The sequence below is a fragment of the Anastrepha obliqua genome, chromosome 2 (assembly GCF_027943255.1).
Source record: "Anastrepha obliqua isolate idAnaObli1 chromosome 2, idAnaObli1_1.0, whole genome shotgun sequence".
Taxonomy (NCBI): domain Eukaryota; kingdom Metazoa; phylum Arthropoda; class Insecta; order Diptera; family Tephritidae; genus Anastrepha; species Anastrepha obliqua.
Genome location: NC_072893.1, coordinates 128,586,844 through 128,614,187, shown reverse-complemented (window position 1 = coordinate 128,614,187; position 27,344 = coordinate 128,586,844). Strand labels below are relative to the sequence as shown.

The 27,344-nt window shown below is 34.7% G+C and overlaps 4 protein-coding genes across 10 annotated transcripts in view; 2 read left to right on the top strand and 2 right to left on the bottom strand.

The window, feature by feature from the left end:
* Positions 1–658: 658 nt before the first annotated feature.
* On the bottom strand, positions 659–2,388 carry LOC129239119 (hormone receptor 4). Its single transcript, XM_054874424.1, has 2 exons — positions 2,156–2,388; positions 659–2,079 (listed from the first exon to the last, which is right to left on the bottom strand). The coding sequence occupies exon 2, from the start codon at positions 2,048–2,050 to the stop codon at positions 1,157–1,159; it is 894 nt and encodes a 297-aa protein (XP_054730399.1). The 5' UTR covers positions 2,051–2,079; positions 2,156–2,388; the 3' UTR covers positions 659–1,156.
* Positions 2,389–2,913: 525 nt separating this feature from the next.
* On the top strand, positions 2,914–12,342 carry LOC129236941 (kinesin-like protein Klp10A). 3 transcript variants are annotated; one of them, XM_054871256.1, is made up of 5 exons: positions 2,914–3,036; positions 4,425–6,131; positions 8,674–8,920; positions 8,997–9,731; positions 9,826–12,342. In XM_054871256.1, exons 2-5 carry the CDS (start codon positions 5,182–5,184, stop codon positions 10,144–10,146), a joined length of 2,253 nt encoding a protein of 750 aa, XP_054727231.1. In that variant the 5' UTR covers positions 2,914–3,036; positions 4,425–5,181; the 3' UTR covers positions 10,147–12,342. The 3 variants fall into 3 exon arrangements, with proteins under 3 accessions (XP_054727231.1, XP_054727233.1, XP_054727230.1); XM_054871258.1 differs by having other exon boundaries at positions 2,956–3,036; positions 4,422–6,131; XM_054871255.1 differs by lacking the exon at positions 2,914–3,036 and having other exon boundaries at positions 4,238–6,131.
* Positions 12,343–14,684: 2,342 nt separating this feature from the next.
* Positions 14,685–17,123, bottom strand: LOC129236904 (zinc finger protein 26-like). Its single transcript, XM_054871200.1, has 6 exons — positions 16,885–17,123; positions 16,519–16,712; positions 15,690–16,456; positions 15,333–15,625; positions 15,066–15,265; positions 14,685–15,014 (listed from the first exon to the last, which is right to left on the bottom strand). The coding sequence occupies exons 1-6, from the start codon at positions 16,910–16,912 to the stop codon at positions 14,715–14,717; spliced, it is 1,782 nt and encodes a 593-aa protein (XP_054727175.1). The 5' UTR covers positions 16,913–17,123; the 3' UTR covers positions 14,685–14,714.
* Positions 17,124–18,333: 1,210 nt separating this feature from the next.
* Positions 18,334–27,344, top strand: part of LOC129236906 (caspase-8) — a 52,378-nt gene continuing 43,367 nt past the window's right edge. For 2 of the 5 annotated variants that reach the window (XR_008581727.1, XM_054871205.1), the window contains exons 1-7: positions 18,334–18,524; positions 18,709–18,771; positions 18,828–19,583; positions 19,641–19,851; positions 19,914–20,047; positions 20,346–20,497; positions 20,639–20,807. Coding sequence is in view for 4 of the 5 variants with exons in the window: in XM_054871205.1 (XP_054727180.1) it covers positions 18,420–18,524; positions 18,709–18,771; positions 18,828–19,583; positions 19,641–19,851; positions 19,914–20,047; positions 20,346–20,497; positions 20,639–20,771 (1,554 nt within the window). In the remaining variant the exon portion in view is untranslated. Of the gene's footprint in view, positions 18,525–18,708; positions 18,772–18,827; positions 19,584–19,640; positions 19,852–19,913; positions 20,048–20,345; positions 20,498–20,638; positions 20,808–20,870; positions 21,628–22,284; positions 22,418–25,428; positions 25,462–27,344 lie in introns of those variants that run through there. The other 3 variants (XM_054871206.1, XM_054871204.1, XM_054871203.1) reach the window with 3 other exon arrangements.

Genomic DNA, 27,344 nt, shown 5'->3' with positions numbered 1-27,344 from the left:
TTCGCGCTTATAGGCATCGAATCTCGTGCATTTAGACGATGCTTATATCTGGGAAATACTGTACGGTCAAAAAATAACCGGGAATATTTTTGTGTATCTAATATAGTTAAACTATAACTAACATAGGTATATATATATATATGTATATATCTATGCTTTCATATACTTTTTTAATCATAGGATTTATTTACTTTTTATTGTATAAATTTGTATACGTTTTTTTGCGCTTGTTTTAATACCGCAAATATTCCTTTTTTAATATAGAAATGGTGTGTTCTTTGCTCTCTTTTTAATTAGTGTTCTAAAATGGTTTCTTTAACGTTTGTTGTATATTCATGTATGTATGTTTGTATGAACGACATTTGCTATTATTGGTATATATATTGGTAGTTAAATCGTATAACATTTTCCGCTACTTATTTATAAACATAACTATTTGCATTTGCTAAAAATTGTTGTATATGTATGTATGTATATAGCTGTAAACATGTACTGTACTTAGGTATATGCATTGTTGCATTTGAATATTTTTGGAACCTGAGCTAGTCTATTTTTGCATTTAAACTGAATAAAACCTAACAACATTTATATGCACAAAAACATAAATAAATAATTGCACACGCACTTGAAAATAAAAGAAACAAAAAAATATTATTGTATTTTAAATTAAAATTGTTTGTTAAAATTTATTTAAATTATTTTAAAATTATAAGTTAAAACATTCATTTGAATTTGAACTATTGCATAATAATTAAAAGAAACAAACTTATAATCGAAATGAAACATTGAAAGTGTTCGCTTTTGCAAAGCGTAAAGGCTTGTTTGCTCTTTTGGTTTAAAATACACAATTCTCACAAATTCATTTAAAATTATGTTCATGCATTAATAATAGACGTAGACGATCTTTAAAAAATTAAGTTAAATCAGAAATTAGTTATTTGTTGGCATACATAGAATGTTGAATTGTCGCAACAATTTGCGCCGAAATAAGTGCTGCAAAACGTCATTATACTAAACTAAATCCTAATTAACTAAACCACTATTTACCAAAGTCGTCATTACTGTCCCTACCCCCATCGGCAGCTGCAGCACCAGTCATGCCATTGCCACCATCTTCAATTCCAACTCCAGCCCCGCCGTCAGAAACAACCATATCTCATTGACGTGCTGAACGCTCCGTTTCCATGAGGCACTCACGTACAAGTATACGCGCATGCACAATGCCACGCTTTAAACGTTCAGTCGAGCTGCGCGATCCTGTATATGTTGGCCTTATATCACGGCCCATTTCCTCGATCACAGCCAACAGCTGCGCATATTTACTTAGTCCATTGCTAGCCGCCGATGTGCCCGCTGTGGGCAAATTGGCTGTGGAAGTCATGGGAGTTGTTATATTTGCCGATGTTTGTGTAGTTATGACAACCGGCGACGTAGATAGTGGGTACTTCAGTTGTGACTGTGCAGCGCTAAGAATTGACGCAGCGTTACTGCTTGCACCCAACGCGGCACCAACACTGATGGCACCATTACCAACATTAACAACACCGATGCCACCCCCACTTCCAGCAGACGTATTGCCGCCACCATTGTTCAATGCGCCACTGCTACTGCTGTTGGAGCGTTGCGTCGAGGCGGGGGAGGCGATGGTATTTGATTGCTGCTGAAGAAGAGCTAATTGCGCCTGCAGTTGCTGTGTATATTGAAGAGCAGCTACTGCCGCCGCAGCCGAGGTGCTTGTCGATTGCTGATGATAGTCGCGTTCACGCTTACTGTACAGGTCACGACCGCCACTGCTTTTGCTACTGCTACCTCCTAGCACGCTGTGATGCAGGTCAAACACCGTGCTGGCACTTACAGAACTGGAACTTGCACAGCCGCTGCGGTCACGAGGAGGATGGTGTATGGCAGAGATTTGTATTTGAGGTTGCTGCTCACGCTGTTCCCGTTGTTGCTGATAATTATAAAAATTTTGCACTTGCGAACGCGGTATTGGGGTCACCGTGACGTCACTCAATTTGGACTCTACGGCTTGTATGTCCATGATATCCATTTCGATGGCAGCTCTTTGTGGCAAGTGTGCTATATATAAAACAGCGAAAAAGGGCACTTTATCTAAATTACTGTGGTGTTTTGATAATAAAATACTTTCACTCACGTTACAAATTTGCAAAAAGAAAACAATGCGAACTCCTTAAATTTGGAAAATGAAAATTTTCTTCTCGTTGCTCTCGTTTGCCTTCCACGCAGGTACTTTTTTCTTTTTACTTAACTTCAGAGAATTTTCGTTACGAACGTTGGAGGAAAACGCAATTGCGTGAAAAAACCAACGTAAAATTTGTGAAGAGGCACATGTAACTGTTCTCTGTGTGAGCGAGTGAGAAAAATAAGAAATGTTTGGCGCAGTGGGGCAAGCGAACGCCAAAACGGCGCGAATGATGGCGCAAAACAAAAACGTCAAATTGCCAAAACGAAAGAGATATCAAGCGAGTGAGCTAATGAAAGAAAAAAATGCGCGATTGCCGATTGCAAATGCACTGACGATAGGGTTGCCGTGCGGTTTAATCAAAAATAGTTCTTAATACCAGAATTATATTACACAATTCCACACAAGTGGGTATTTTTATGAATTGCTTATGTTTAAGTACTCAGACGAAGGACTAGTTGTGTTTTAAAACTTATTTCATTTCCCTCAACAACTACATTTCGTTACAATTACATTCGAATTCCTTAACATTTGCCTACTTGACTTTAACTCATCTGGCATCACTATTATTACTCCGATCTATCTTTTATTCTTTCATCTTCCGCAACTACAAACAAAAACTCAACTTCTTTTATGCGGTCATCCGCGCCTTCACTTCTTCTTGCTCTTTCTTTCCTATTAACTAACAAGCCGCACCAACTGTCATTTCGTGCATATAGTTTCTGCCTTTGAAGTTATTCATGCACTTTTTTGTATTGTGTTTGTCAGCCATAACCATCGCAACATATACGGTGACATCTGGTCATATTTAAGTTAAAAATATTTCATAACTTGTAAGTTTCAAAAGATTTAGTAGCGTAAAAACAACAGTAATAATTGAGTGTAAAATTGACGAAAGTATATTATGAAATATTTAGAAGATTTTATTTAGTTATACGTGCAATTAATTGTGTCTACAGTCATCTAATCATGTTTTTTTTCTCCTTGAGTGGCGTTGCTAACGTCTTGTTATTGCACATGCCGTCACTGTGATTTCAAATACATATGTGCATATTGGCCTTGTTCTTCAGAATCAGCGGCTGAGTGTGAGAAAATTATATTGATCAATAAATAGTGAATAATTAGTAATTGAACTAATTTGAGAAACTACAATAAAAGTAAGTTCTCCATTATCTTATTGCATCCGCTTCAGGGTGCATTGTACAACACTACAAGTAACAAGTATCAGTTGATTGTCAAATATATAATGGCTTGCAATGGCTGGATGTCTCTGTATTGCACAATTGCGTAAATTCAATCAGCTGAAAATGTGATGGCAGCTACAAAAGAAAAATGAAAGGGAAATACGATACATACATGAATGTGGGTTGCCTTGTTCCACAGCGATTTTTTTTTTTACTTTTTTTAATGAATTTCTTGGGGTCTTGAGCGCAATTTGCTTAAAACTTCTGCCTATTTTGAACCTTTCATAATGAAATTAAAACTTCTATTCAAACTGGAATTAGAAAATTGGGTAATTATCTACTTCGTAGTGCTAATGGAAAATTTAGTTAAAAAAAATCGATGGGTTGTCAATAGATGCGTATTGGCGCCAGTTTTGAAATGTTGCTCTTTGCTCTCAATAATTACAGGAAAGTAAATACATACTTATTTGTTCGGAAGATCTGAAAATATTCGCAATAACTTAAATATATTGTGAAGAAAAAAGTAAACAAAGTTTATGTGCAGAATAATTAACTAATTTGCACTACTTAGTTGATTATCGAAAATTGGAACCCTAGATATGAAAAAAAATTTACTTTGATAAAATATTAAACTTAAAATATTTTTAAATGTTTCATTAATTTATGGTATTCTTATTAAGTAACATTAAAACTGCGCAATTTTGTACTTCCCTTCGTTTGTGAGTGAGTTTGTTCACCTTTTCAACGCTTGTTTGTAATCAAAACCCGTACATTTTTGCTTCAATGTCAGTAGAAGTTTTAATTTTTTGATACTTGAAGGACACTTTGTCAGATAAAAATAAAATCTTCGTCTATTTCGCTTAATAAATCTTTTTTTAATTGTGTCTCAAAATTTATTAATTTACAAAAATAAACGAAAATCTATAATTATTGCTCTTTACTCTATTTTCATCTTTGCCTATATTTTTTTGCCTTTCATTGCGAAACGTTGCTTGAACGATTTTGTTTGTGTTTAAATTGGACAACACTGTTAGCAGCAGCGAAAACGAGCAGAAGTATAAAAATAAGATAGTGCTCGATAGTTAAAAGAAATTAGCAAAAGAAGAGGCGTATAACGAATACCAATTGCCGCTTCGAGCCTCGAATGTCAGTTGAATTTCGAATCGGCAGCGAGTCACCACCACGGCAACAACAATTGGCTCAACACTAACAAAAAGCAGCAACAACCACAGTAGGCAGCCGAAAAAGAAGCATAGAAGAACGGATAAACACTTGGGAACGAGCAACAATTCAGCGAGTGAATAATTCCGCCGGATCACCGCGCGTCGCGCAGCTGTTTATATCGACTACGTTGCTGTTGTCGTTGCTTACAAAGCCATATACAACCGCTGCCAAAGCAGCACAGTCGAGCTTAGTGAGTGAGTAATCGTCGCAACGGCAAAAAATCTTTAGTGAAACCCCCACGCTGAGGTGTTGAAACGAATTAATTCCAATAGAAACAACAATTAAAAGTAGGTAAATCAAGGAATATTTTAGTAGTAAGTTTCACAAACAAGAAATAAAATATCGGAAAACGAATTGAAGTGGTGGACGGAAAATTCGTCAAGTATCAGTAAGTGCCCTTCCGTTTGCAGTCAGCCAACGCATAAGAAAAGCCATAAAAAATAAGCAGTAAAAACACTCGTCTACATTGAAAAGTGAACACCACAGCCCTAAACGGGGAAAAGCAAAAGCAAATCATTAAGCGTATTGAAGCTGCACAGCCGCAGAAGTGGATAATTTTGAACTCCCACAATGGAATACATCTCAGTTGGTCAAAGCGTCAAAATTAAGCGCACAGATGGCCGTGTGCACGCCGCAGTAGTGTCGAAAATTAACGAGTCGGGTAAATCGATCACGGTAGAATGGTACGAACGTGGCGAAACAAAAGGCAAGGAAGTTGAATTAGACGCTATACTTGCATTGAATCCGGAAATTTTACAAGACCCCGAACCGGAACAAAATGCCGCACCCGAACCAAAAAAGCAAGCGACAGCTCCCATAAACCTGGCACGCAATGCTACTCAAGGCGCCATCGGTCATCGCACCAATCGTACGACCATCAACGCCACAAATCTTCTCTCTTCGTCTGCGGTCTCGGAACACTCGGAGAACATACCACCGCCACCGACAACAGGTATAGTGCGCTCGCGCACCACCAACAATGCGACACGGCTCGCCTCTGCTGCTGGCAGCGGTAGTGGTGGTGGCAGTGGCATTGCCATGAGTACTAGTGCCGGTAATTCATCTTCAATAGCGTCCAGCTCAGTGGCAGGTAACGTGGGCGCACGTCGCTCCTATGTTGTTAAAGAAGTCGAAAGGCTAAAGGAGAATCGGGAGAAACGACGTGCACGGCAAGCTGAAATTAAGGAGGAAAAAAATGCGCTTATGAATCAGGACCCCGGAAATCCCAATTGGGAAACAGCGCAAATGATACGGGAATATCAGAGTACTTTGGAATTTAATCCGCTTGTTGATGGGCAGGTGTACGAGGATCATCAAATTACAGTTTGTGTACGCAAGCGACCACTTAGCCGCAAAGAGATTACGCGCAAAGAGATCGATGTGATTTCGGTGCCGCGTAAGGATACACTCATCGTTCATGAACCACGCAACAAGGTCGATCTAACGAAATTCCTCGAAAATCATAAATTCCGTTTTGATTACGCATTCGATGATCATTGCGACAATGCCATGGTCTACAAGTGAGTATGCACATACAGTCTACACATACAAATATATATATGTATTTAACTGCTTCTACTTACTGAAAGTTATTAGACAGCCGATTGAGCATTGGTTAAAACTCGGCCAGTCGGAATTGGCAATGCTTCTTAGCATTGATGTTGCTCGTATTGACTGCAAAACTTTGATTTTTGTGTAAGTTTGACTTTGCAAAAACGCGCTTGCGTATGTGTGTACAGAGTTACGTAGCAAGTGTGGTTGACTGGCTTGCCAGCTGGCCGGATCACTGACTTCACCATCGCCTTCACTTAACAGCCAATCTCTGTGTATGTATGTGTGCGGGTATTTAAAATCGCGCTGGCTTCTCAGTCGTCTCCATATGTTCTTTGTTTACTAATGCCATAAATGCTGACTAACCAGCCAACAGTCTTGGCAATGAGCAGAGTTCTGTTTTTATTTTGCTTTGTTTTTGTACGCTACTTACATATGTACATACCCAAAAATATAAATAAGCTATTAAATGCTTCACACAAATAATTTAACTTGCAACACTTTCCTAACTTTCCTTCCGCGTCCGACGAATGTCAGTGGCGGCAGAGTAGACGATGGCGCAGTCATCGCCTTTGAAAGTTTTGTTATACATTTTGGGTGTGCTAATGTGGAAATGTGAAAGCCAGAACGGTAGTAAATAGAAGAATAAGGAAACGATGCAGTAAAAAAAGAAAGTCAACCAGTCAGAGCTCGCAAACCGCTTACATTTCACACGAATTTGATGAGTTTTTGTATAAAGCGCTTAAAACTTATTAAATTCAGTTTCATTGCTCCCAAAGAAGTTTGCGCTAATGGTTGCTGTTGCCGCTGCGACCAAAAATTGTTAAACATTTCAACTCGAGAACATTTCTTGATTTGCGGTTTTTGTCGAATGCATTTTATGCTTACCAGTTTTCTTTTTTTTTTCGAACAACACACAAACCAATGTATTCATTTTATTTGAAGGTTTATGGATGTATGCTACGCCTATTGGTAAAAGGTTCACTGCAACACCATCGTTCATTTGCTATATTCCTCACAACCGCTTAAAACCACTCTTAACCAGTTGTACATATAGTAAATACATATATAATATAACGTGGTTTTTGTTAGCAACGTAAACAGTTTTAAAGTCGCTGCATGGAAAAGGGAAAAGGAGGAAGAAAATCATTTGTCGAGAATTTTGAGGTTCTATTTGCGTTCACATGAACTGCCCATTAGTCATAAATATTTTTACTGGAATCAGCAAAATATGATTTGGTAATACATATGTGAAATGGATGAAATGGGAAACGAGATTTGCAAAGAAAAATGGTTGCAAAACAAACTTTGCGCCAAACAATTAATATGAACTCCCAAGTCGAAAAGCAGCACTTGAAAATTTACTAACATAAGTGCATCTTTATTTGATTATTTATTTATACTTTGTGCGAATGCACTTTTGGAAAATTGAATTAACCCCTCACTTGATTGCATATGTAAACAGGCAAATGATTCATATTTTGTGTTCTAACTTGTACGCTAACTACTCAGATTTGTGTGCGTCAGGGCTTCTTGTATATGGCATTTTATATCTTGGATTCACGCATTGCACATAACCACACATTTGCCATTTTCGGCCCGATCACAAAATTGTTTTTGTTCTTACGGCTTTACCCTGGTGCCACCTTTGAAACAATGATATTCATTTACCAATGACATAATTAGTTAATGTTAATCGAATCAAAAAGAAATAATCGATGCATTATTAGCGTATACTCGTAATTTTATTCTAATACTTATAATAGGGTGGGCCATGTAAAATTTGCTTTTTCAATCGGATACAAAAAAAAAGAAATTATTAATATTTTTTCAAACTTTTTTTTTATTTTGAAGATTGAACATTGCCATTTATGAATGAAAAATAATATCGTTCAAATGACTGCCACGACTGGCTTTACAGTAGGCCATTCGATCAACCCAATTTTTAAGCACATTTTCGATTGTTTGGACTCCAATTTCATGAATGGCAACTTCGATTTCGTATTTTAAAGCAGCAATCGTCTCTGGATGGTTCGCATAGGATTTGTCCTTAACGGCTCCCCACAAAAAATAGTCCAACGGGCTTAAATCACAGCTCCGAGGTGGCCAATTGATATCGGAATTCAAGAACGGTAGCCAAAAGCTCGAGTGTAACTTTGGCAGTGTGATAAGGTGCACCGTCCTGTTGAAACCAAATGTCGTCCATTTCTCAAACTCGTTGAGCATGTCACGGTAACACTCGCCATTACTGTAACCGCGGAAGAAGAAGAAGACTCACCACTTTGATAAGGTTTTCAATATTTCCCAATTTTGTTCAAGCGTTTAGCGTCGCATTTCGTAAATGTCAAACCTTTAAGTAAATTATGAACACATTTGACATGTCATTTGTGTTACCATTCTCAAAAACATAGGTGGTTCAAAAAGCAACGCTATATGGCCCACCCTGTAAATTCTATATATTGTTGTTTCATTGACTAAATTTTAATTTTATGATATATGTTTCTAAAAAAGGTACACTGCTAAGCCTTTAGTGCAGACAATTTTCGATGGCGGTATGGCGACATGTTTCGCATACGGCCAAACGGGCTCGGGCAAAACACACACAATGGGCGGTGAATTTAACGGCAAGGTGCAGGACTGTAAGAATGGTATTTATGCAATGGCCGCACGCGACGTTTTCACTTATTTGAAAAGTGCGCGATATCGTACGCTCAATTTGGTTGTGTCCGCTAGCTTCTTTGAGATCTACAGTGGAAAGGTAAAACTTCTACTCTAAATTTCTATATATTTTCTATATCGCTCATTAATTAATATTCCTATTATGTACGCTTTAGGTCTTTGACTTACTCTCAGAAAAGCAAAAATTGCGCGTACTCGAAGATGGAAAGCAACAAGTTCAGGTGGTTGGCTTGACTGAAAAGGTCGTGGATAGCGTCGAAGAAGTGCTCAAACTCATTCAACATGGCAATACGGCGCGTACCTCTGGTCAAACGTCGGCCAACTCCAATTCATCGCGTTCGCATGCAGTTTTCCAAATAGTGTTGCGTCCGCCTGGTTCCACAAAAATCCATGGCAAATTTTCATTTATCGATTTGGCTGGTAATGAACGAGGTGCTGACACATCTTCTGCCAATAGACAGACACGTATGGAAGGAGCTGAAATTAATAAATCGTTGCTCGCGCTTAAAGAATGTATACGAGCATTGGGCAAACAATCGGCTCACTTGCCATTCCGCGTATCGAAACTGACACAAGTATTGCGTGACTCATTTATTGGTGAGAAGAGTAAGACGTGCATGATTGCAATGATATCGCCAGGATTGAGTTCGTGCGAACATACGCTCAATACGCTACGGTATGCGGATCGTGTGAAGGAGCTTGTCGTTAAGGATATGCCGGATATGATGCGCGAAGGTGATGGGGAGCATGTCATTATGGAGGAGGACGAAGATCAAATGGTCGTACAGAATAATCGATCGCATAATCACAATATTAATAATAACAATAATAACAACAAGAATAATGGACAGATGTCGGAGAACGATTTGGCGTTGTTGCGGTCACTAAGTGTAAGTGTTATACAAATTTTGAAGTATATAAAATTAATTTATTATGTCTTTGCTTTCTTTATACAATATATTTTCTTTTTGCACTTTTCCATAGGAACATGACATGTCAGATGAATTGCTCGTGCAACACGCAGCCATTTCCGATTTGCAACAAACCGAAGAAATGGTAGTGGATCAGCATCGATTAGTCAATGATTTTCTGTCACAGTTTTTGCCGGAATCCTTGCGGTTGTATGATCTAACCAATTACGTTGATTACGATCAGGATGCGTACTGTAAGCAAGGAGAAGCACTTTTCACACAACTCGCTGAACTGGCAACCAGTTGTAGAGACTTGATGGCCGATTTTCGCGCTAAAATGGCCAAAGAGGAAATGTTGTCGTGCACTGTTAAACCGACTGGCGGGAAACGCTAAGCGGTGGGTAAATGTGTAGAGAAACATGCACCGTTTACGTAAAAAACAGAATTCACGTATATATTAATATAATAGAAGACCTTTGAAATCCAGAGAAGCGATGCAATAACAGCATGACAGTGTTTAATGATAGCAGCAAAAATGAAGAAAAGATTATAATGTTTAACAAAAACAACAAAAATATGTAGACGCAACAACAGTAGCAATTAAATGATTATACTTATAGAGATAAAAAATACTCCTTAAAAATAACGCACCCACATCACCGACACAGCAAACAAAAAAATTAAAACACCCTATACCAGAAAATCCTAACAAAAGTGATAGGCGTTTCAAAGATGTATGGTGTTTGCATACAAACATTCGTATCCACATTCATATTGGCACCTCTACCTGCCCACCACCAGCTGTTGCTTGCCTCAGCCATGGCATTTTGGTGCACACGGACATGTTTACATGCCAGTTTTAGGTGGCTGTAGTGGAGCAAGCATAATTTTTGTTTTAATTTTCTTAAAAATGTGTGTGATACGAATATGTGGTCCATGTCTGTCAAGCTCATGCAGACTTGTTTACTGCACTGAATGCATTAGTTTAAGTGGTGTATAATTAACCAACAACTAAACTTAAACACAACCATAAAAAAATACAAATTTTCACATAACATACTTCGCACACTGTTTCCTCTTAGCTGTCGGTCACAAGTCAAAGCTAGTGCACATCAATTGCCTGCATCTGGATGCTGGTTTTCATAACAATTTCTGCCATCTTCAACGGACTTTTTTCTTTCATCTAAATAACGCGCATGCCCACTTCTTTCACGGCATATCCATTCTAAACTCATTCATACCGCATACAAAACTGTAATGCCATTATATAATTCGCGCGCAGGTTAGCTGATCTATGCGCGCGCAATTCACGATATGGGTTGAAGTTGGAGGCATATTAATTTAAAAATAATTTTTCTCCTTTAACATTGCTTAAGATATTTATTATTTTGAATTTAAACCTTTTTATACATGTGAAAAAAAGCAAAAACATAACATAAAAACATGAAATTTATGAAAATCCAAGTATTATGAGTTACTTTTAGCAGTCATCGTTTTTGTAGGACAAGTGGCGTATGAACACTTGCATCAAAAGACAGTAAAAAATGTATCAAAGAAAATGCCAAACCCGTTAAGTTCGCAAAAAGCCACATATAAAGCGATAAGAAAACATCTGCATATGTGCATCCTTACCATGGTAAACAGAGGGCAGCGCTGCCGCTTTTATGTCAAATGTAACTCACTGTATTAACCTAATATACAGAGGGTATATACGGATGTGCGTAAAAATCGTAGGGTCTACACCTTTGGCACATTTTGTTACAACTCTTTATTTTTCTACCTTTTTGCTGCACATGTAAGCATTTTGTACAACGAACCACGCGCATATCGTTTGCTTTATCACCCCTCATACAAACTTTTCCTTCACTTTCACTGTTTTGAAAATTAAATACTTTGTTGCAAGACAGAAAATTTCGTTTTGTTACACGGTGCGCTAAGCTTACCGATTTTTATACGCACATTTTTTATGCTTTAATCTTGTTCGCCGTATTCCTTAACTCCGACTTCCAGTTGATTAGACGGTCAAAAGAAATTATGAAAAAAAACATTTAGGGAAATGATTTCGCAAAATTGTTTAGATAGTTTAGAAACTCAACAGCAAGCATAAATCAAAATAAACGCCACTAGAAATACTAACAACAACAACACCATATTAAACAACAGCTGCTCTTCAAGAGCAGCGCATTTAAATGTTCTATTATCTATATTAAGCTGGCTGCGCGCGCAATTAAGTATATACATACATACGTAGAAAGAAATCACTACAACAAGACTAGCAAATCGAAAGAACTTTTTCAAAACTAAAAGGAAAATTATTTAATATAAATGTGCGTCTGTGGCACTCAAAATTGTGCTCCTCAGCAACAAGCAATTACTACTACAAAATATACATATATTTAAATAACGAGTGCAACAATAACAACAACAAGTATACATGTATCGTATTGTTGATTTTCCTAAGCTTAACGCGTCTAGCGTAAAAATTTATGTTAGATCTACAAACAAGTGCTTCAAAAATCAATAAAAAAAATTCATTTTCAATGAAGAGAATTTAAGAAGAATTCCTTCTAAAATTTGAATGAGAAACGTATTTAGTAGCATCTAATATTTAAATTATATATACACGTAAAAATTAAAAAAAAAGAAATCTAAAAGCAAAAAATAAAAACATTAAAAATTGAAATTAACAAATTAACAAAAAAGTGTGGCGTTTATGTTATTGCACAGCGCAGACAATACGAGGGTTGTTTGAAAAGTCCGTGCAAAGTCAGAGCGATGGGACTCTTGGCGCTTATTGAGGTTATGTTTATTTAGTGGCATCTCTTGGAAGAACACATACCAAGTTTCAGTCAGATAGGTATATTTCTTTGTGTTGGGCACTCGTGTGAATCGAGTTAGACGAGTGAGTTTCCTTTTTCAGCACGACAACGCACCAGCGAATGCCTCGGTTGTTGTGGTCGCGAAATTAATGAAAATAGTTCCAACTCGTTTCACATCCAAACTATTCTCCAGACTTGGTTGCAACGGATCCCTCGGACTATTATTTGAAGAAATGGCTAGCCGGAAAAACAAGGAGAAGATTACAGAAACGAACAGCTATTTTTCAGACCTGCACAAATCCTATTATACGGAAGGCATCAACAAACTAGAACAGCGTTGAACGAAGAGTATAAGCCCAAAAGCAGACTATGTCGAAAAATAAAAAAAAAGGTTTACCACAAACAGTGGTAGTCAGAGGGCCGAAAAAATGGTGATTTTGAATCTTTTTTTTTTGCTAGTCAATTGCTTTACTTTACAAAAATAAAAACATAGCATTAATACAACACGTTTCGACTTGACTTTAGCAAAATTTAAAAAAAAAAAACTAATTGGAAAAGTGATCGCTGTTTGTGTGGAGCCCGTTTCTCCCGAATCCCCTTGCGGTGATCATCAAAAGTCCTTGGAGATTCCTCTAAAATCAATCGGACAAGAGAAATTAGTTTATTAATAAATAATCTTATGCCTGATCGAAGCTTTTTTCCTAAATTAACAATATGGCGGTCAGGAAATATTTTTCAGACTTTCGAGAAAAAAACCGACAATTGTTTAATAAAAATCCAAATTTTTGAAAAAAAATCCTTGATCAGGCACGAGTTTTTTATATTTTTCAAAAGCAGTATAAATTTTATTGAAATCTACCAAGCGGTTTTTAAGTTACATTATTCAAAAAACATAGTTAACATAGAAAAACGCATTTACAGTTTTGCGAACGCTCTGGAGCGCCCTTTGTTAATTGTTGAATAATTCGAAAAGTTTTTGACGGATTCACTTCAAATTTTCACACAATATTTTTAAGATATTACACTTTAAGAAAATGCTAAAACAAAAATCCAATTGTTTGAAAATTCTGACTACCCCTAACCCCTTAAGTAGGACTTTTCCAACAACCCTCGTAATGGGGCGGACGTTGGTATAATTTCTAAATGATGATAAAGTGTCTTCAATTTTGAGCGTTATTTCCATTCTATTTCATCTATTGGAACATGGATAGTTGGACGATCATCCCCAATGAAACTGTTGCAAAATGCGCGCTTCAGTATTTCATAAGTTCGAAAATTAGCTACTGAACTATGGAAAAAGAAGGTAGGTATTTTGTACGCAGGCGCGTTGGCGAAGGAGTTCGGAGGAGTCTTAATTTGTTTGAATTTTATTTAAATTATTCGACAAAAATCAAAGTCAGTAGCTCCCACGTAACAATTTCGTCAAAAGCCAAATGGGCATCATCGCTCAACGGTTATGTACACCATAAGTTGGCCTAAGTGAGAAGTAAGGAAAAGGAAGTTTCATGGTTTACGGCTTTATATTGACCTTTACATATACATTTTAAATATGGAAAAACTAGAATTTATTGAGTCATATGTTTACTTGTATTTACAAATGAAGTTCAGCGCTGACAAGAGTATCGGCATCAATGGTCAAGTTCACTTCAAGTTGAACGGAGGGGGAGTTGGGGACTGAATACAAAACAGCGCGCAATTTTTTTTTTTTTTTTAGTTTTTTATTTCAAGAAAAAACGGTCCTGAATGAAGCACCTTAATTGGTCAGTACTTTCTCGATTTCCCCTTTTTAACGCTAGTAAGATCTGGGCATTTCTACTGCTATTAGCAAGTACCGGCACTGGGTTTCTGATTGCTATAACACAGGATACCAACATTTTTGAGAGATGTTAGTAGAACGATAGTCTTTGACATGATATATTTTCCGGTGGCCCCAAGACTGACTGGAGGTGGGATCTTGAGGTTGTAAGCTTAAGAAAACGAGATCGAACTCGCAAAAAGAAAGAATGTGCCGGTCTCGACAATATTGCAATTCAGTAGTTTTATATCTTTCCATTTCCAATAGGCGTGCAGCTCTTGTATGCTTGCCTTTCAAAACACAAAAACAATCTTGATATTTCTTTCTTAAAATAATACACATTTATTTTCACATCATTCCACGTTGAAACGCAATGCCACGACTTTCTTCTGTCAGATCTATCACATAATCAGTACCATAGATGGCTTGTGCGTCATCATCCCCGTCATCCACAACTAATATACTATCGATGTGCTCATCTTCGTTGATTTCCAAAAAGCCACCTACGCCTTCCTCCATCGCCAGCTGTTGATCATGCATATCTGACACTATTTGGAAGCCATCTGTTTCGTTATCTTCCCCCTTCTCAACCAAATCATCGAAACCATTTGTTGTACGTTCGGGTTTTTGATGCACTTTATAATGCGCCTAGAAACAGGTAATGTAAAAATTGAAATCGCACAATTTGAGGTAACTTACAATTAAGTGATGTTTTCGGCGAAAGCGTTTTACGCAAAATTCACACTGGAAGCGTCGTTCGCTAGTGTGTATAGTGTCCTGATGAATGCGTAGCGTTGAAGGCGAAATAAATTTTTGGTTGCACTCATGGCACTCAAATGATTTACTACTATGTGAATAGCGGTGCATTTTTAGATGTTGCATTATGAGGAAGTCTTTACCTGGAAAACCAAAAACAGGGAAACTGTAAATTTATGGCTACTGGACTAAATGGTACCAAACGCTTACCGCAAATCTCACATTCGTACGGCCGTTCGCCGGTATGCGAACGCATATGTACCGTCAAATCGTGCTTGGCCAGGAATGCCTTTCCACATTGCGTGCACTTGAAATTCCGCACATTATTATGCCGATCCATGTGATAACGGTAGTGTACTTTTTGATTGAAAGTACGCTGACATATATCACATTTGTGGGCCGGCTGACCACCATGCAGACGCAAGTGTACGCGTAACGCATCGTTGGTGTGCAACAACTTTGAGCAGTAGGGGCACGGAAATTTATTGGAATGCACAGTTTTGCTGAAATACAAAAAAATCGAAAATTTTAATGCTACTTATGCACTAATGCTACTCATGCACCTACCGATGTTGCAGAAAATCTGTGCGACGCAAAAATTCCAATCCGCAGGCCTGACATTCATATGCGCGCCTTGTACCACCACTATTGCAGGCGCCTTCGACCTTTGGTCTCTCTAGTGCATTTATCGGTAGACTACTATTCGTGTCTTCCAAATAATGCACGTCGAAGAACTCGACTGACTCCTGTTTCAAATCATGTGCATCTTCTATAGAATTTTCATCAAATAACGATACGAATTCTATCTCTTTTGTATCATTCGATGGTTCGATGTCAGTATCAGCTACGTAATATGGCTTTTCACTCCCTCTTAAGGCCACTACTTGTAATTCATTTAGAACTTCATTTGATTCCTCTGCCGCTGGCGTTATCTCAGCGCACGATACTTCTTGTAGGTATGTCTCAGCTTCTCTGGTAATCGGCGTGAATGATTGCCGTTTATCGCAATCAAAATCATTTTGGGTTTGTTCTGTTGGAATGGTTTCCGAAAGTACGGACTCTGTGACACAGTTTTCCTCATTGCTCATTGCTGAAATGCCATTTTCGAGAAATTCTTCACCAAGTATAATTGGATTAGTGGTATGCAATGCCTCTTGTGGCGCTGTATCGCACTTCTGCTGAAAGGAGGTATCCTTTTTAATAGTTGAGTATATATTTGCCAATTCTTCTAGAGTTCTGCGTGCCTTCATCGTCAATTTTCGAAATAGGCGCATTTGTAAATCACAACTATTGCAGAGGTACTGTGGGTACATCTCTAGTGTTGATGAATCAATCTAATTGGGTGTGCAGATTTATAAGCTTTTGTTTCACTCCAATGCCACTGAATTCTCCTTACCTGAATGCCGAGCATGTCTTCATACAACTTCCCCGTGTCCGTCAATTGCCATGCGTTCGACTGCATAAGATCACCTTCTTCTACCACTTGTATTGCGTACAAACACTCATAGTCACCGTCTTGATTAGGACTGCGGCAAACCCGACAACTATTTACCACCTCCTCCTCTTGGGCCATTACATCTAAAATAATTACTAAATAGCAAACTGTTTATAAACAAATTGTCCAAGAATAAAAGGATAGAATTGTTGTTTTCTCTCCTTTCAACGCTAGAGAATAGATGGCTGAAGCAGAATGTCAATAGAATTGAGTAATCGATGAGAAAAATTGCTATCGATAAATATGATCCGTTAGCTAAATACACACCAGGAAACCGTTGCAGCAACTCGACCATGTTGAAGCAACCGTTGCCTCGTGTGTAGCTGTGTTGCCAAATGATTTTCGTGTTGCTGCAACCGTTGCCTGAAATATCAAATAAATTTGATTTTTGGGATAGGTTGCTGCAACCGTTGCTTCGTGTGTATCATTGTTTACTGCTTTTACTCGTTCAGTTCGTTGAACACAAGCAAAGAAGAAGGTTCGTGCGGAGTAAAATAAAGTGAAAAAGGAAAAAATGGCAATTGAAAATAATGAAAATTATGTTAATTTTATTAACGAATATAAAATTTGAGAGAGCTGTGGGATATAAGTAGTGAAAAATATAAAAATAAAAATTTTAGAAAAAAAGCATACGAACAATTAAAAAATGAATACATTAAAATTGATAAAAATTTCAAGTCCGCAAAAGCGTTTCCTGTTGCAAGATACCGCAAAGTTATTGCCAGTCTAATTTCTGCTGATATTGCCTCTCTCATTATGGTATCTTGTTTCGTTATTTTGGCCTTTACGAAGTCCAACAATTTTCTAAATAGGGCTTCATCCATCCTCATGTAATTTTTATAGTCCGCTGGCTCATATTCCTTCAGTTCTTTCAGCAGCCTCTCGTTCGAAAATTCGATTTTTTTAAAAGCCAATTTTTGGACCAGATTTTTTTTCTTCCTCATTTTCGTACAAAAGCTCGTCAATTATAATAAGAGAAGTATTTTTACGCATTTCGTCGATCATTTAAAATATTTAATTTTACGTATCTTCCGCTTGTACCTTTCCGCAACACAGTTATACACAATACTGAGATTGAAGCAACGGTCGCAACGTGTTTCTTAAACAAAGGCAACACGTTGCTGCAACCGTTGCTTTCAATTTATAATTGTCTGATTTTTTTCACTTAGTATTAAATGTGCTAAGCAAAATTAATTTTAAACGATTTTGTTTTACTACATAAATAAATAACCTACGAACAATCGATATATATAATTTAAAAAAATTCAAAAATACAGAAATGTTGATACAAATAGGCTGGTTGCATTAAAAATGAGCGAGTTCGAGTAGTTTCAATAATCGTGAAAAAGTACAATTACTTGACTCTAAATGCACAAATGAGGTAGGAGTTGGGAAGTCATGTAGAGGGTGAATTATAGACGTGGGAGCATAGCAATACATATACAGGTTATATATTTGGGATAAGAAAAATTTACTGAAAATGTGGTCTGTCAGTTCACAAACAAGTAACTTCTCTTCTCTTTGTTTGTTTATGTGCATAAAGTCCTCATCGGCTGTCAAAAACGCTCAAAATAAGTAGCGGTGTTTGGAAAGCTCCACTTTCGGTATTCTGTATACCGTAACGTGACTAACAATTATCGACGATAGAAAACATCTACCGCCATCAGATCCTTGAACAATCGAGGCAATCGAATAAAACATCTCGCAGTTGCCCATCACTGAATATAATATTTCTGTTCGTTGCAATTTATTTAACTAGTGCATTTTTATTTCACCAATTTGTTCACTTTATTTCGTTTTTAATGGCATCTGAGGGATGCAAACGTTTTAATTTAGTTTCGAAATTAAATAATATACATGTGGAAGACCTGCAATATGTCGAAAAGGATTTGTGTTTCTACGAATTAGTAAGTTATGCTGATCATGTCAAGTCTTTGTTATCAATGGGAAAATCATTTTTTCTCGGTTAATTACCTTGGACTTTCCCATGTAAATTAATTTATAAACCCATAATTATCATAAAAATTTACCTTGTAAATGAATAAATTTGGGGAATTTCTAATAATGTGAATTTACTATTGCAATCAACAGGTATCTCTAGGCTTTCTACTTTTTGGAGATGATCGAGTGAACGCCGAATTCGCACTACAAAAGGTAAGTCGGCACTTTTTTTTTGAAAATTCAAAATTTATTTGATCGTTTTTTTTTAGTTGCTTATACTTTCCAATACGCACAAGGGTGGTGGCTGCGGCGGTGCCGATTTGCTCACCAAATACATAAGTGTCAATCCTCGAAATTGGCGCGCTCAACTAGTAGAGGCTTTGGCTATAATTGGAGCTCGGCGAGTGTTGCGTAGGATGGGCTTCGATTGGAATGAACTGCATCAACACTATCTACCACACATTGGCGAACTGAGTCTGCATGTGCACCCACTTTTGAAAGCATTATATCGTGTATGTGAGCGTCTGAAACCAGCCCAAGCCGGACAGCTAGTGCTGCGCGTAAATGAGCAACGTAAACGTCCCGAAGAGCTGTTACGTTTCTATGACTTTGCATACTTGGAAATATTTATGCTAGACTGGATCTCACGCCGCATTATTACATTAGGGGATCGTGTAGCAAATGGTGCGGATGTTGATGTGCTCCTTGAATTTTTCAAATTCAGCGACTTGGATGCATTAAAAACCTTGCTAATCGAAACTATTATGAATAATGCCGATAAGCAGTGCATTAGCAATATTGCACATATAAGTGCGGATAACATGGAGGCAGCGACTGAAAACAACAATATGAGTATTCCTGCGAAAACTTCTACGTCAGTTCAAGCGTATGCAAATGACTGTTCCTCTGTGCGCAGCTGTGATTTAACGATGAATGAAAAATATGAGGTACGGCGGGAAAGTGCGGGTATTCTATTGATAATCAATCAACTTATTTTTCAAAGGGACCCCGACCCCAAATTAAAGGTATAAATTAAATTAAATTAATTACTTGAATTCAAATTTAATTAATAAAATTTACAGCATTTGCTACCGGAAAAGCCACTGAAACCGCGCCATGGCTCAGATGTGGACAAAGAACGTTTAAAGAATGTTTTTACCGATTTCGGTTATAGAGCACAAGAGTTCGAAAATCTTACGCATATCGAATTAATGCATCGCATAAGGGAGACGGTTAAGCTGTCTTTTCAATTTGATTCGCTGATTGTGTGTATACTATCGCATGGCATTGACGGTATGTGCATCGTTTATTACGGCATGACAGTTGTTAGTTGCGTTTGTTTTTCATATATGTAGGATCCGTTTATGGCAGCAATAGCATACCCGTAGAAATAGCTGAAATCGAACATATAATTACCGGTGAAGCACTATTTGGAAAGCCAAAATTACTTATCATACAGGCGTGCCAGAAAGATGAATCACCAATAAATGTAAGGATTTCAAAATTAATATATATGTACCGAAAAGGAAAAAATTGAAGAAAATATTGAAACAGAATGGCACTAAGAAACAAAGCACAGTCTATTCTAAACTAGCACTAACTTCAAAAAGCAGAAGTAGTCGATTTCGCTGACGGCCCTAATAACTGCGCGGCTGACATTGTGGTTTCAGAGCCTATGTTTGATGAAAATGAAGTTATTTCTGCGCTGATCTCCGCCATTTGATTCTGTTGCATTTGAATACAAATTTAATTAGCTTTTGTTTTTATTCTCTTCATATACTTTACAGGAGAAGCGCAAGACTAATGTAGCGCCGCATCGTTTCGGTGACATGGTTAAAGCTATGTCCACTGTACCCGGCTATGCTGCAATGCGTCATACGGTTGATGGCACATGGTTTGTGCAAGAATTGTGCAATGCTGTGGAGCGCTTTGGCGATCGGTAATTACAGTAGGAACTCGATAACTTGAACTAACAACTAAAATTAAAAATGTAAAGTTTTCAAGTTATCCAGTTGCTACTGTTTTTAGTTACTTAATAATTATCTCAGTTATATATATATATATATTTCACGTGTTGCAGACGCCACATTGTCGACATTCTAATAGCTGTCAACCGCAAGGTAAGCGAGCGGCGCGGCAATGAAAATGAAGTAATGATGCCCATATCTAGCAACACGCTCCGCAAGTTTTTCTATTTACCGCGGCGCAATTAACCACATATGTCAGAGCAACCACTGGTGTACCTTGAAGTAAGTGAAAAACATTCTTTTTAATCATAATTAATTGTTAAATTTTGACTTTGTGGAGCAAAGGTTGGCAGAACTCTTGATGTTGTAGTTAGTTGTAGCTGTTTATATAGAACAAATAAGCGCCGTTATGTAAAAAACAAAATGTTTAATCAATTTCTAATTATATTTAGTATGCATATACGTTTATAGCTTTTGTACAGATTATATATTTTAAGCTATCGTTTATTTTAAAAATATGTTGATAAAAAATGAGGTCAAATTTTATTAAATGACAGCAGAAAATATTAACAAAAATCCTGGTTAATGGAAATGAAATATTTGGAGCCTTGTATGTAATTGCCAACTTTCTGTGCCTCTCTAATAATATGTATTTATGTACATATATAAGACAATAAATATTTGAATTTTTGTGATACCAGTGAAGCATTGATAAGAAAATTGTTTATTTGAAGTAATTTTATATGACCAAATAACTATAATTTAATGACTTGGCAATTATTTGTATAAACATTGAATATGATTTGCTAATTTAATTTTGCTCCGCAAATTATGTCTTTATTGCGAAATTTTAAAGGAAACTCATTTGAAAATTCTTTTCTTGTAATATAATATGCTTTATTATGTATTGGCGCATGTCACATTTTAGTTTTATAATCTCCTTATTTTATAGTAAATGATACGGTCTTTTTTATGAATACTTGTATTGAATGTACAATTTTTTAGCATTTAGTGATATAATTTTTATTAAATTTTGGCATTGGATTTGTTGAAATTTAAAATTTCAAACGAAGATTTCAATATATGTACACACTTATCTATGTACTTTAATAAATAAAAAAATTACATTGTTTTCCTGTTTTTATTTTTTATTTTTTTTTTAGTTTTATAATTATTATATTAAATATAATTAATATTTTAATTTTGTTCCATTATTATTATTTTCATTTTTTTGTTTCTGATGGTTTTTAATTATTCCCTGTGTGAACGATTGCTCATTTTATGCATTTGTTATTTAAAGAATTTTCCAATAACAGGTGTTATTTTGGAATGGATTGCGCTATCGAGAGATGATTCACGATTTTTTATGGCCGGAATTGGATGGTATTGATCTAGACAACGTTTATTTTTAACAAGACGGCGCTATGTGCCACAGAAGCAACGAAACCATTGATCTTTTACGGGGAAAGTTTCCGGACCGTGTTATCTCTCGAAGAGGTGATCACAATTGGCCACCGAGATCTTGTGATTTAAAAATAGCATTTTTCTTTGAATATCAAAATAACACCTCTTATTGGAAAACCCTTTATATATGTATGTATTATTGTTAGCTCATTAGCTTTTTATTGTGACTAAAATTAAGATTTCTTTTTAAACTTATTTTTTAAATTGTGATTTTGTAAATGGAATTGACCTTACAAAATTATATATTTTTATAGCAAAAGTTTACTAAATTATCTTCATACACTTTTCGTTCTAGTAACCCTGGTTCACAATTTTTCATAGCGGCATATATTTTTAAGTTCAGAATTTTTTTATTTTCATATACTTATTATGGACATTAAAAAATATTCTTAACAAAACATAAATAAAGTTTTCTGCAAGCAAGCCAACACTTTGCGTACACATTTATTTGATAGAAATTCTGCGTTTGGAGCAACATTTTATAATAAAAAGGAGATTATTAATAATTTTGAAGCGTGTAATATTTTTCAAACTGACTAAAGGATTACAGTGCACTCTCTTCCAACGGGTACCTCTCTCTTGAACGGACAACTCTCCCATAACATTTTATTCACTTTTTAACACCTTTTTTAAGTTTTCCACTTTTTTCAGTCCGCTTAAGGTGCTATATACAGTTAGGATTTTCAAAAAATCGATTTTTTTTCCTAATGTACATATATTTAAGAATACACACAGAAAATTTAATATCGTTCCGGTGAATATATTCCTAGTTACGCCCAAATTTGAAAAGGCGTTTCAGAGTGCTTGAAAGTACAAGGAAGTACTTTAAACGCGTTTTTCTCAAAATGGTGTTTTCAAAGCCGGTGACCAACATTACTCGAAAACGGCTAAACGTTTAGTCTCAAATTTTAACACGAGCTTCTTAAATATATTTTTTAGTGATTAATCGAAGATTTTTTCTCACCGATAAATATGTATTTTTTATAAACAATTTAAGACCGAAATTTTGGTAAATTTTGCTTATTCCTTCGATTAATTACTAGATTCAACATTACTTTATCGTTTGTTTGGTTTTTTAATTTCAGAGGATCTAGTTCAGACATATAGTGATCACCGCAAAACGTCTTTTTTGAGAGGAGCTTCCGGAGATCAGCTGTAGCTCCTTTTCGAATAAAAATTTTTACTAATACTAAGTCTTAAAATACAGTTAAAGGATAACATAATATGACTACCAATTTTTAGAACAATAAATGTAAAAGTTTTCTCTGAAGAAATTCTGGAAAATTCGCTCTTTTCGGTCTTCTAACTGTATATAACCCCTTGAGAGAGAGTACACTGTACTAAAAAGGTCTTTATCACATTGAGCAAAATCACTACTTTCTTCAAAACTGCCGCTATCACTTCGGTAAAATATTATATATTCTCTATTTTTGCCATTATGGGGCTGTGTATGCCAAATAGGGCTCACCACAATTCTGAAATTATTTGTTCTGTTGCCACTGATACAAATTACTCTCAAATAAATAAGAACGGACATGTTCAATATTGCCGCCATTCCAATGACGTATCAGAACGTCATGCGCGAATTTAGTCAAATAAATGCGTGACTTTGTAATACGTCAAATGCACCCAAAGGGCAAAGTGTGATTTTCTGATCATTTTGATTTAAAATTTTTTTAATGATTCAAAAAATTGGCTCATAGTCAAATTATAATTCACCAGTTAATAATAATTTTTCACTACTTTACACGTGATTTTTTTTTGTAATTTGCATACAATATGTAAATATTATAACATTACGTTTTCAACATTTATTTCTATTTGCAAATTTCACTCTTCAAACTGCTATTTCTTCGCATTCGGCTGTTTTTTTTTTGTTCATATTATTATTGTTATTGAATTATTAATTTTTTTACACAATTTAAATATTTTGTTTTCTTTTGCTTAACTGTTATTATTATTTCCTTGCATTTATATTAGTGTTTTGCTAGAAAAATATGTTTTCTTACATTTTTAAGCCATTTACAGTTTTTTAATATAAATATGCGTACTTTAAATACATAGGTAAGTAATGATTACTAACTTGGTTTACAAGTTCTTAAAATATTTACTTTATTTATTTTATTTCTTTATTTTTGTGGGTATACATGATGATATTTTAGCTGTAGAAAAAAATTATTTATTATTAGTTTTTAAGTTTATGCCTAAATTTTTTGGTAATAGTTTTAAAATACAATAATAAAAATAAAACAAATTTAATAAAACTGACGTGTGGTGACGATAATATAAATAATGATAGATTAAAATTAGTAACATAATATAATAATAATAATAAATTAATAATAATAATAAATAAATATTTATCGCGGTTTAATAATCATTAATTTGATGGCGCACATTCATGGTTTCTGACATTTTATTTCTTTTTTATTTACAAATAATTCCATTTTATTATTAAGTAATTTATTAAACAAAAATATTAATGTAAAAAAAATTGAATTAGTTCAAACCTAAAAAACAACAAAAAAAAAAAATAAGTAGTAAAAGTAATTTAGTTTTAACATTTGTTATTAAAAAGTAAATTTAATCATAAATATTACCATAAAAAAGGGAATTAGTTGAAAACTTAAAAGTCACAATTTGAAAAATTTGTTAAAAAAATTAATGTGATTAATTATCCAAATTAAAATTTTAAAAAGTTGTTATTAAAAAATCAATTCAATTATAAACACATATTTAGTATTAAAAAAGCGAATTAGTTGAAATTTAGAAGACACTTAATTTGATAAATTTATTAAAAAAATTATTCTCATTAATTATCCAAATTATTTGGTCAAAGTAATTTAATATTAAAATTTTTTTATTAAAAATCAATTCAATTATAAATTAGTTGAAATTTAAAAAACATTTAATTTGATAAACTTATTAAAAAAATTATTGTGATAATTATCCAAATTATTTGGTGAAAGTTATAAAAGGTAATTTGATAAATTTACTTAAAAATTATTTTCATTAATTTCTTCAAAAAATGTATTTAATTTCAAATTAAATAATTTTATTAAATTAAGTTTTACATTAAAATTAATTAATTTCAAATTTTAATTAGCTAAATTTTTCTCATTAAAAAAATAGTGTTATTTGAATTTTATTGTTTTATAATTTGTTTTTTTTTTTGATAATTTTTTGTTTTGTTTTTGATAATTTTTTGTTTTGTTTTTGATAATTTTTTTTTTGGTTTTTGATAATTTTTTTTTAGTGTTCACTTTTAATGCATTTCTTTCTTCTACTCTTACGCACAACTGAATTATTTCAAATTCCTTTTGTACTGCCGTTTTTGCGCCCATCTCTATTTTGTTTCACTTTTTGTGTTATTTTTTGTTCTTTTTTTTTTGCTAATTTCTGCAATATTTTCGTTTTTAATTAATTTTTAATTTTGTAGGTATTAAATATTTTGTGTAATGTTCTGGAGCGGAAAAGTCAAACCTAAACTAGCTTCTGTGTTTCATAATAATTCGTTAAGAAAATGTGTTAACGTTAAATATTATTTGTAATAAATATTATTGGTATACATACAGAGTTGTAAATATTTCTTATGTGTACATAAGTTCTAACTACACACAATGAGTACTTGTGTGTTTACTAAAAAGTCCATTTAAAAAAAATTTCTTTCTTCGGTTTTTTGTGCTTAGAGAGACTCCATTCATTTTTTATAAAGAGATACATTCAAAGATGTGTACCTTGCCGCTGACCTAAATTTGTTGTATTTAGTATTGAATTTGGGAAAATCAACTAAAAAATCTGTTTAAAAATAATATTCTCAAGTTTAAAACTTGTCTAAGCTTTTGAAAGTACCAAAAAAAAAAGGATACAAGTTTTGAAATGTCGTGGGAAGCTACTTAAACTTAACCTAATTTCCGATTTTCAATTAAATTATTAATTAAGCCATACCTAAGTAACCACTGATATCTATCGGAAATATCAACATGCGTCGATACGACGTTGAATATATTTTTTATATTATATACCTTTTTTTTACAATACTTTTGTGTATGGAAGTAGTTTAGTGTTACGAACTGCATTACCTGAAGACTTGCAGAAATACTAGACACATTTAATTATTAGTTCTTAAATTATTCATACTTAATATTTAAGTTTTAGATCTATGCACGTAATTACTGAAATATTTAGTTTTTAAGAATTTTTAATTTGAGATTTAGGTTGCCTTCTTACAAGCATTTATTCTTAACACTTACAGCATCGTATTTAGTTAAATATAGGCTCAATAAAATAAGTGCATATGTATGTATGAACTTACATTGTAACTCACAAAAATATGAATATTTATTTTTTGTCTATTAAGTAACACAAATATCTAAAAAATCATATAGAGTAGTTTGGTTTTATAAAAAGAGATAACATAGATATGCTGTGCAATTTAGTAGTAGAGCTAATAGTTTAACATAAGTTAGAAGGTACGTACATATTTTTTTGTTCTCTTTCAGAAAAGTATAAATAAATTCTCACTACCATTATATGATTTTGCATGTTTTTTTCTAAAATAATGTAAAATAGTGTAGGTTTTTTCTAAATGCAAATGTATGTATATAGTAGTGTGTTTTTAATTTTAACATTGTGAACTAAAAAAACAATAAAATTTTAATTTAATTTAATACTTTCCATTTTTTCCGGGCAGTGTTTCTAGCCAATGCGAGTATTTTATGCTTTTGTAAATTAAAAAAAGGCTTAATTTATTTTCTGGCAGTGTCGCGTTCAAATGAACCTAGTTAAACACATAGGTACATTTCGGTGGATACATACACACATGCATTATGTTAAATAATTTCCCTGCAGTGAAATTCATTGTTTCAGAATTTATGCGAATGCCTAAAGCAACCCTGCAGAACTAGTGTTTGGTTAGGTTAATTGAACTGGTATGCTGTGTGTACACTCTCCCAATAGTTTACCACTAGTTAGATATAACTTCCTTTAATTTCGGTTGGAGTGTAGCGCCAGGTTACAAACTATATCAAAATCACCAGCTTTAAAGCCAATGAAATCTTCACAATGAAATAAAAAAAATTTTAAATAGTTTTTTTTCGAAACTGTTTTAATGTAATTTCCACTTGACGGCCGACTTTCTATACGCAAAGCACATGGAAATGGTGGGCATCTCAGACAGACCACTTTCTGTACATTTGCCCCGCCTTCGTTTGAGTCAGGTTTGAGGTCTTTGGCAAGATCTACTCAGATTTCTTCGGAGATCGGGTAGATTTAAAGAAGATTAAGGGAATCCAAGTGCAGTGCAATGGACTTAATTGTGTCTGAGTGCTGTACTTGCTAGTCTATCCCGAAAAA

Bases quoted from the DNA above. Each gene is read 5' to 3' on its own strand.
- LOC129239119 (XM_054874424.1), bottom strand. From the start codon at position 2,050: ATGGATATCATGGACATACAAGCCGTAGAGTCCAAATTGAGTGACGTC.
- LOC129236941 (XM_054871256.1), top strand. From the start codon at position 5,182: ATGGAATACATCTCAGTTGGTCAAAGCGTCAAAATTAAGCGCACAGAT. The intron at 8,921-8,996 runs GTAAAACTTCTA...TGTACGCTTTAG, and splicing joins TTGAGATCTACAGTGGAAAG to GTCTTTGACTTACTCTCAGA. The intron at 9,732-9,825 runs GTAAGTGTTATA...ACTTTTCCATAG, and splicing joins CGTTGTTGCGGTCACTAAGT to GAACATGACATGTCAGATGA.
- LOC129236904 (XM_054871200.1), bottom strand. From the start codon at position 16,912: ATGGTCGAGTTGCTGCAACGGTTTCCTG. The intron at 16,713-16,884 runs GTGTGTATTTAG...TTTGCTATTTAG, and splicing joins GTTGCTGCAACGGTTTCCTG to TAATTATTTTAGATGTAATG. The intron at 15,015-15,065 runs GTAAGTTACCTC...ACCTGTTTCTAG, and splicing joins GCCGAAAACATCACTTAATT to GCGCATTATAAAGTGCATCA.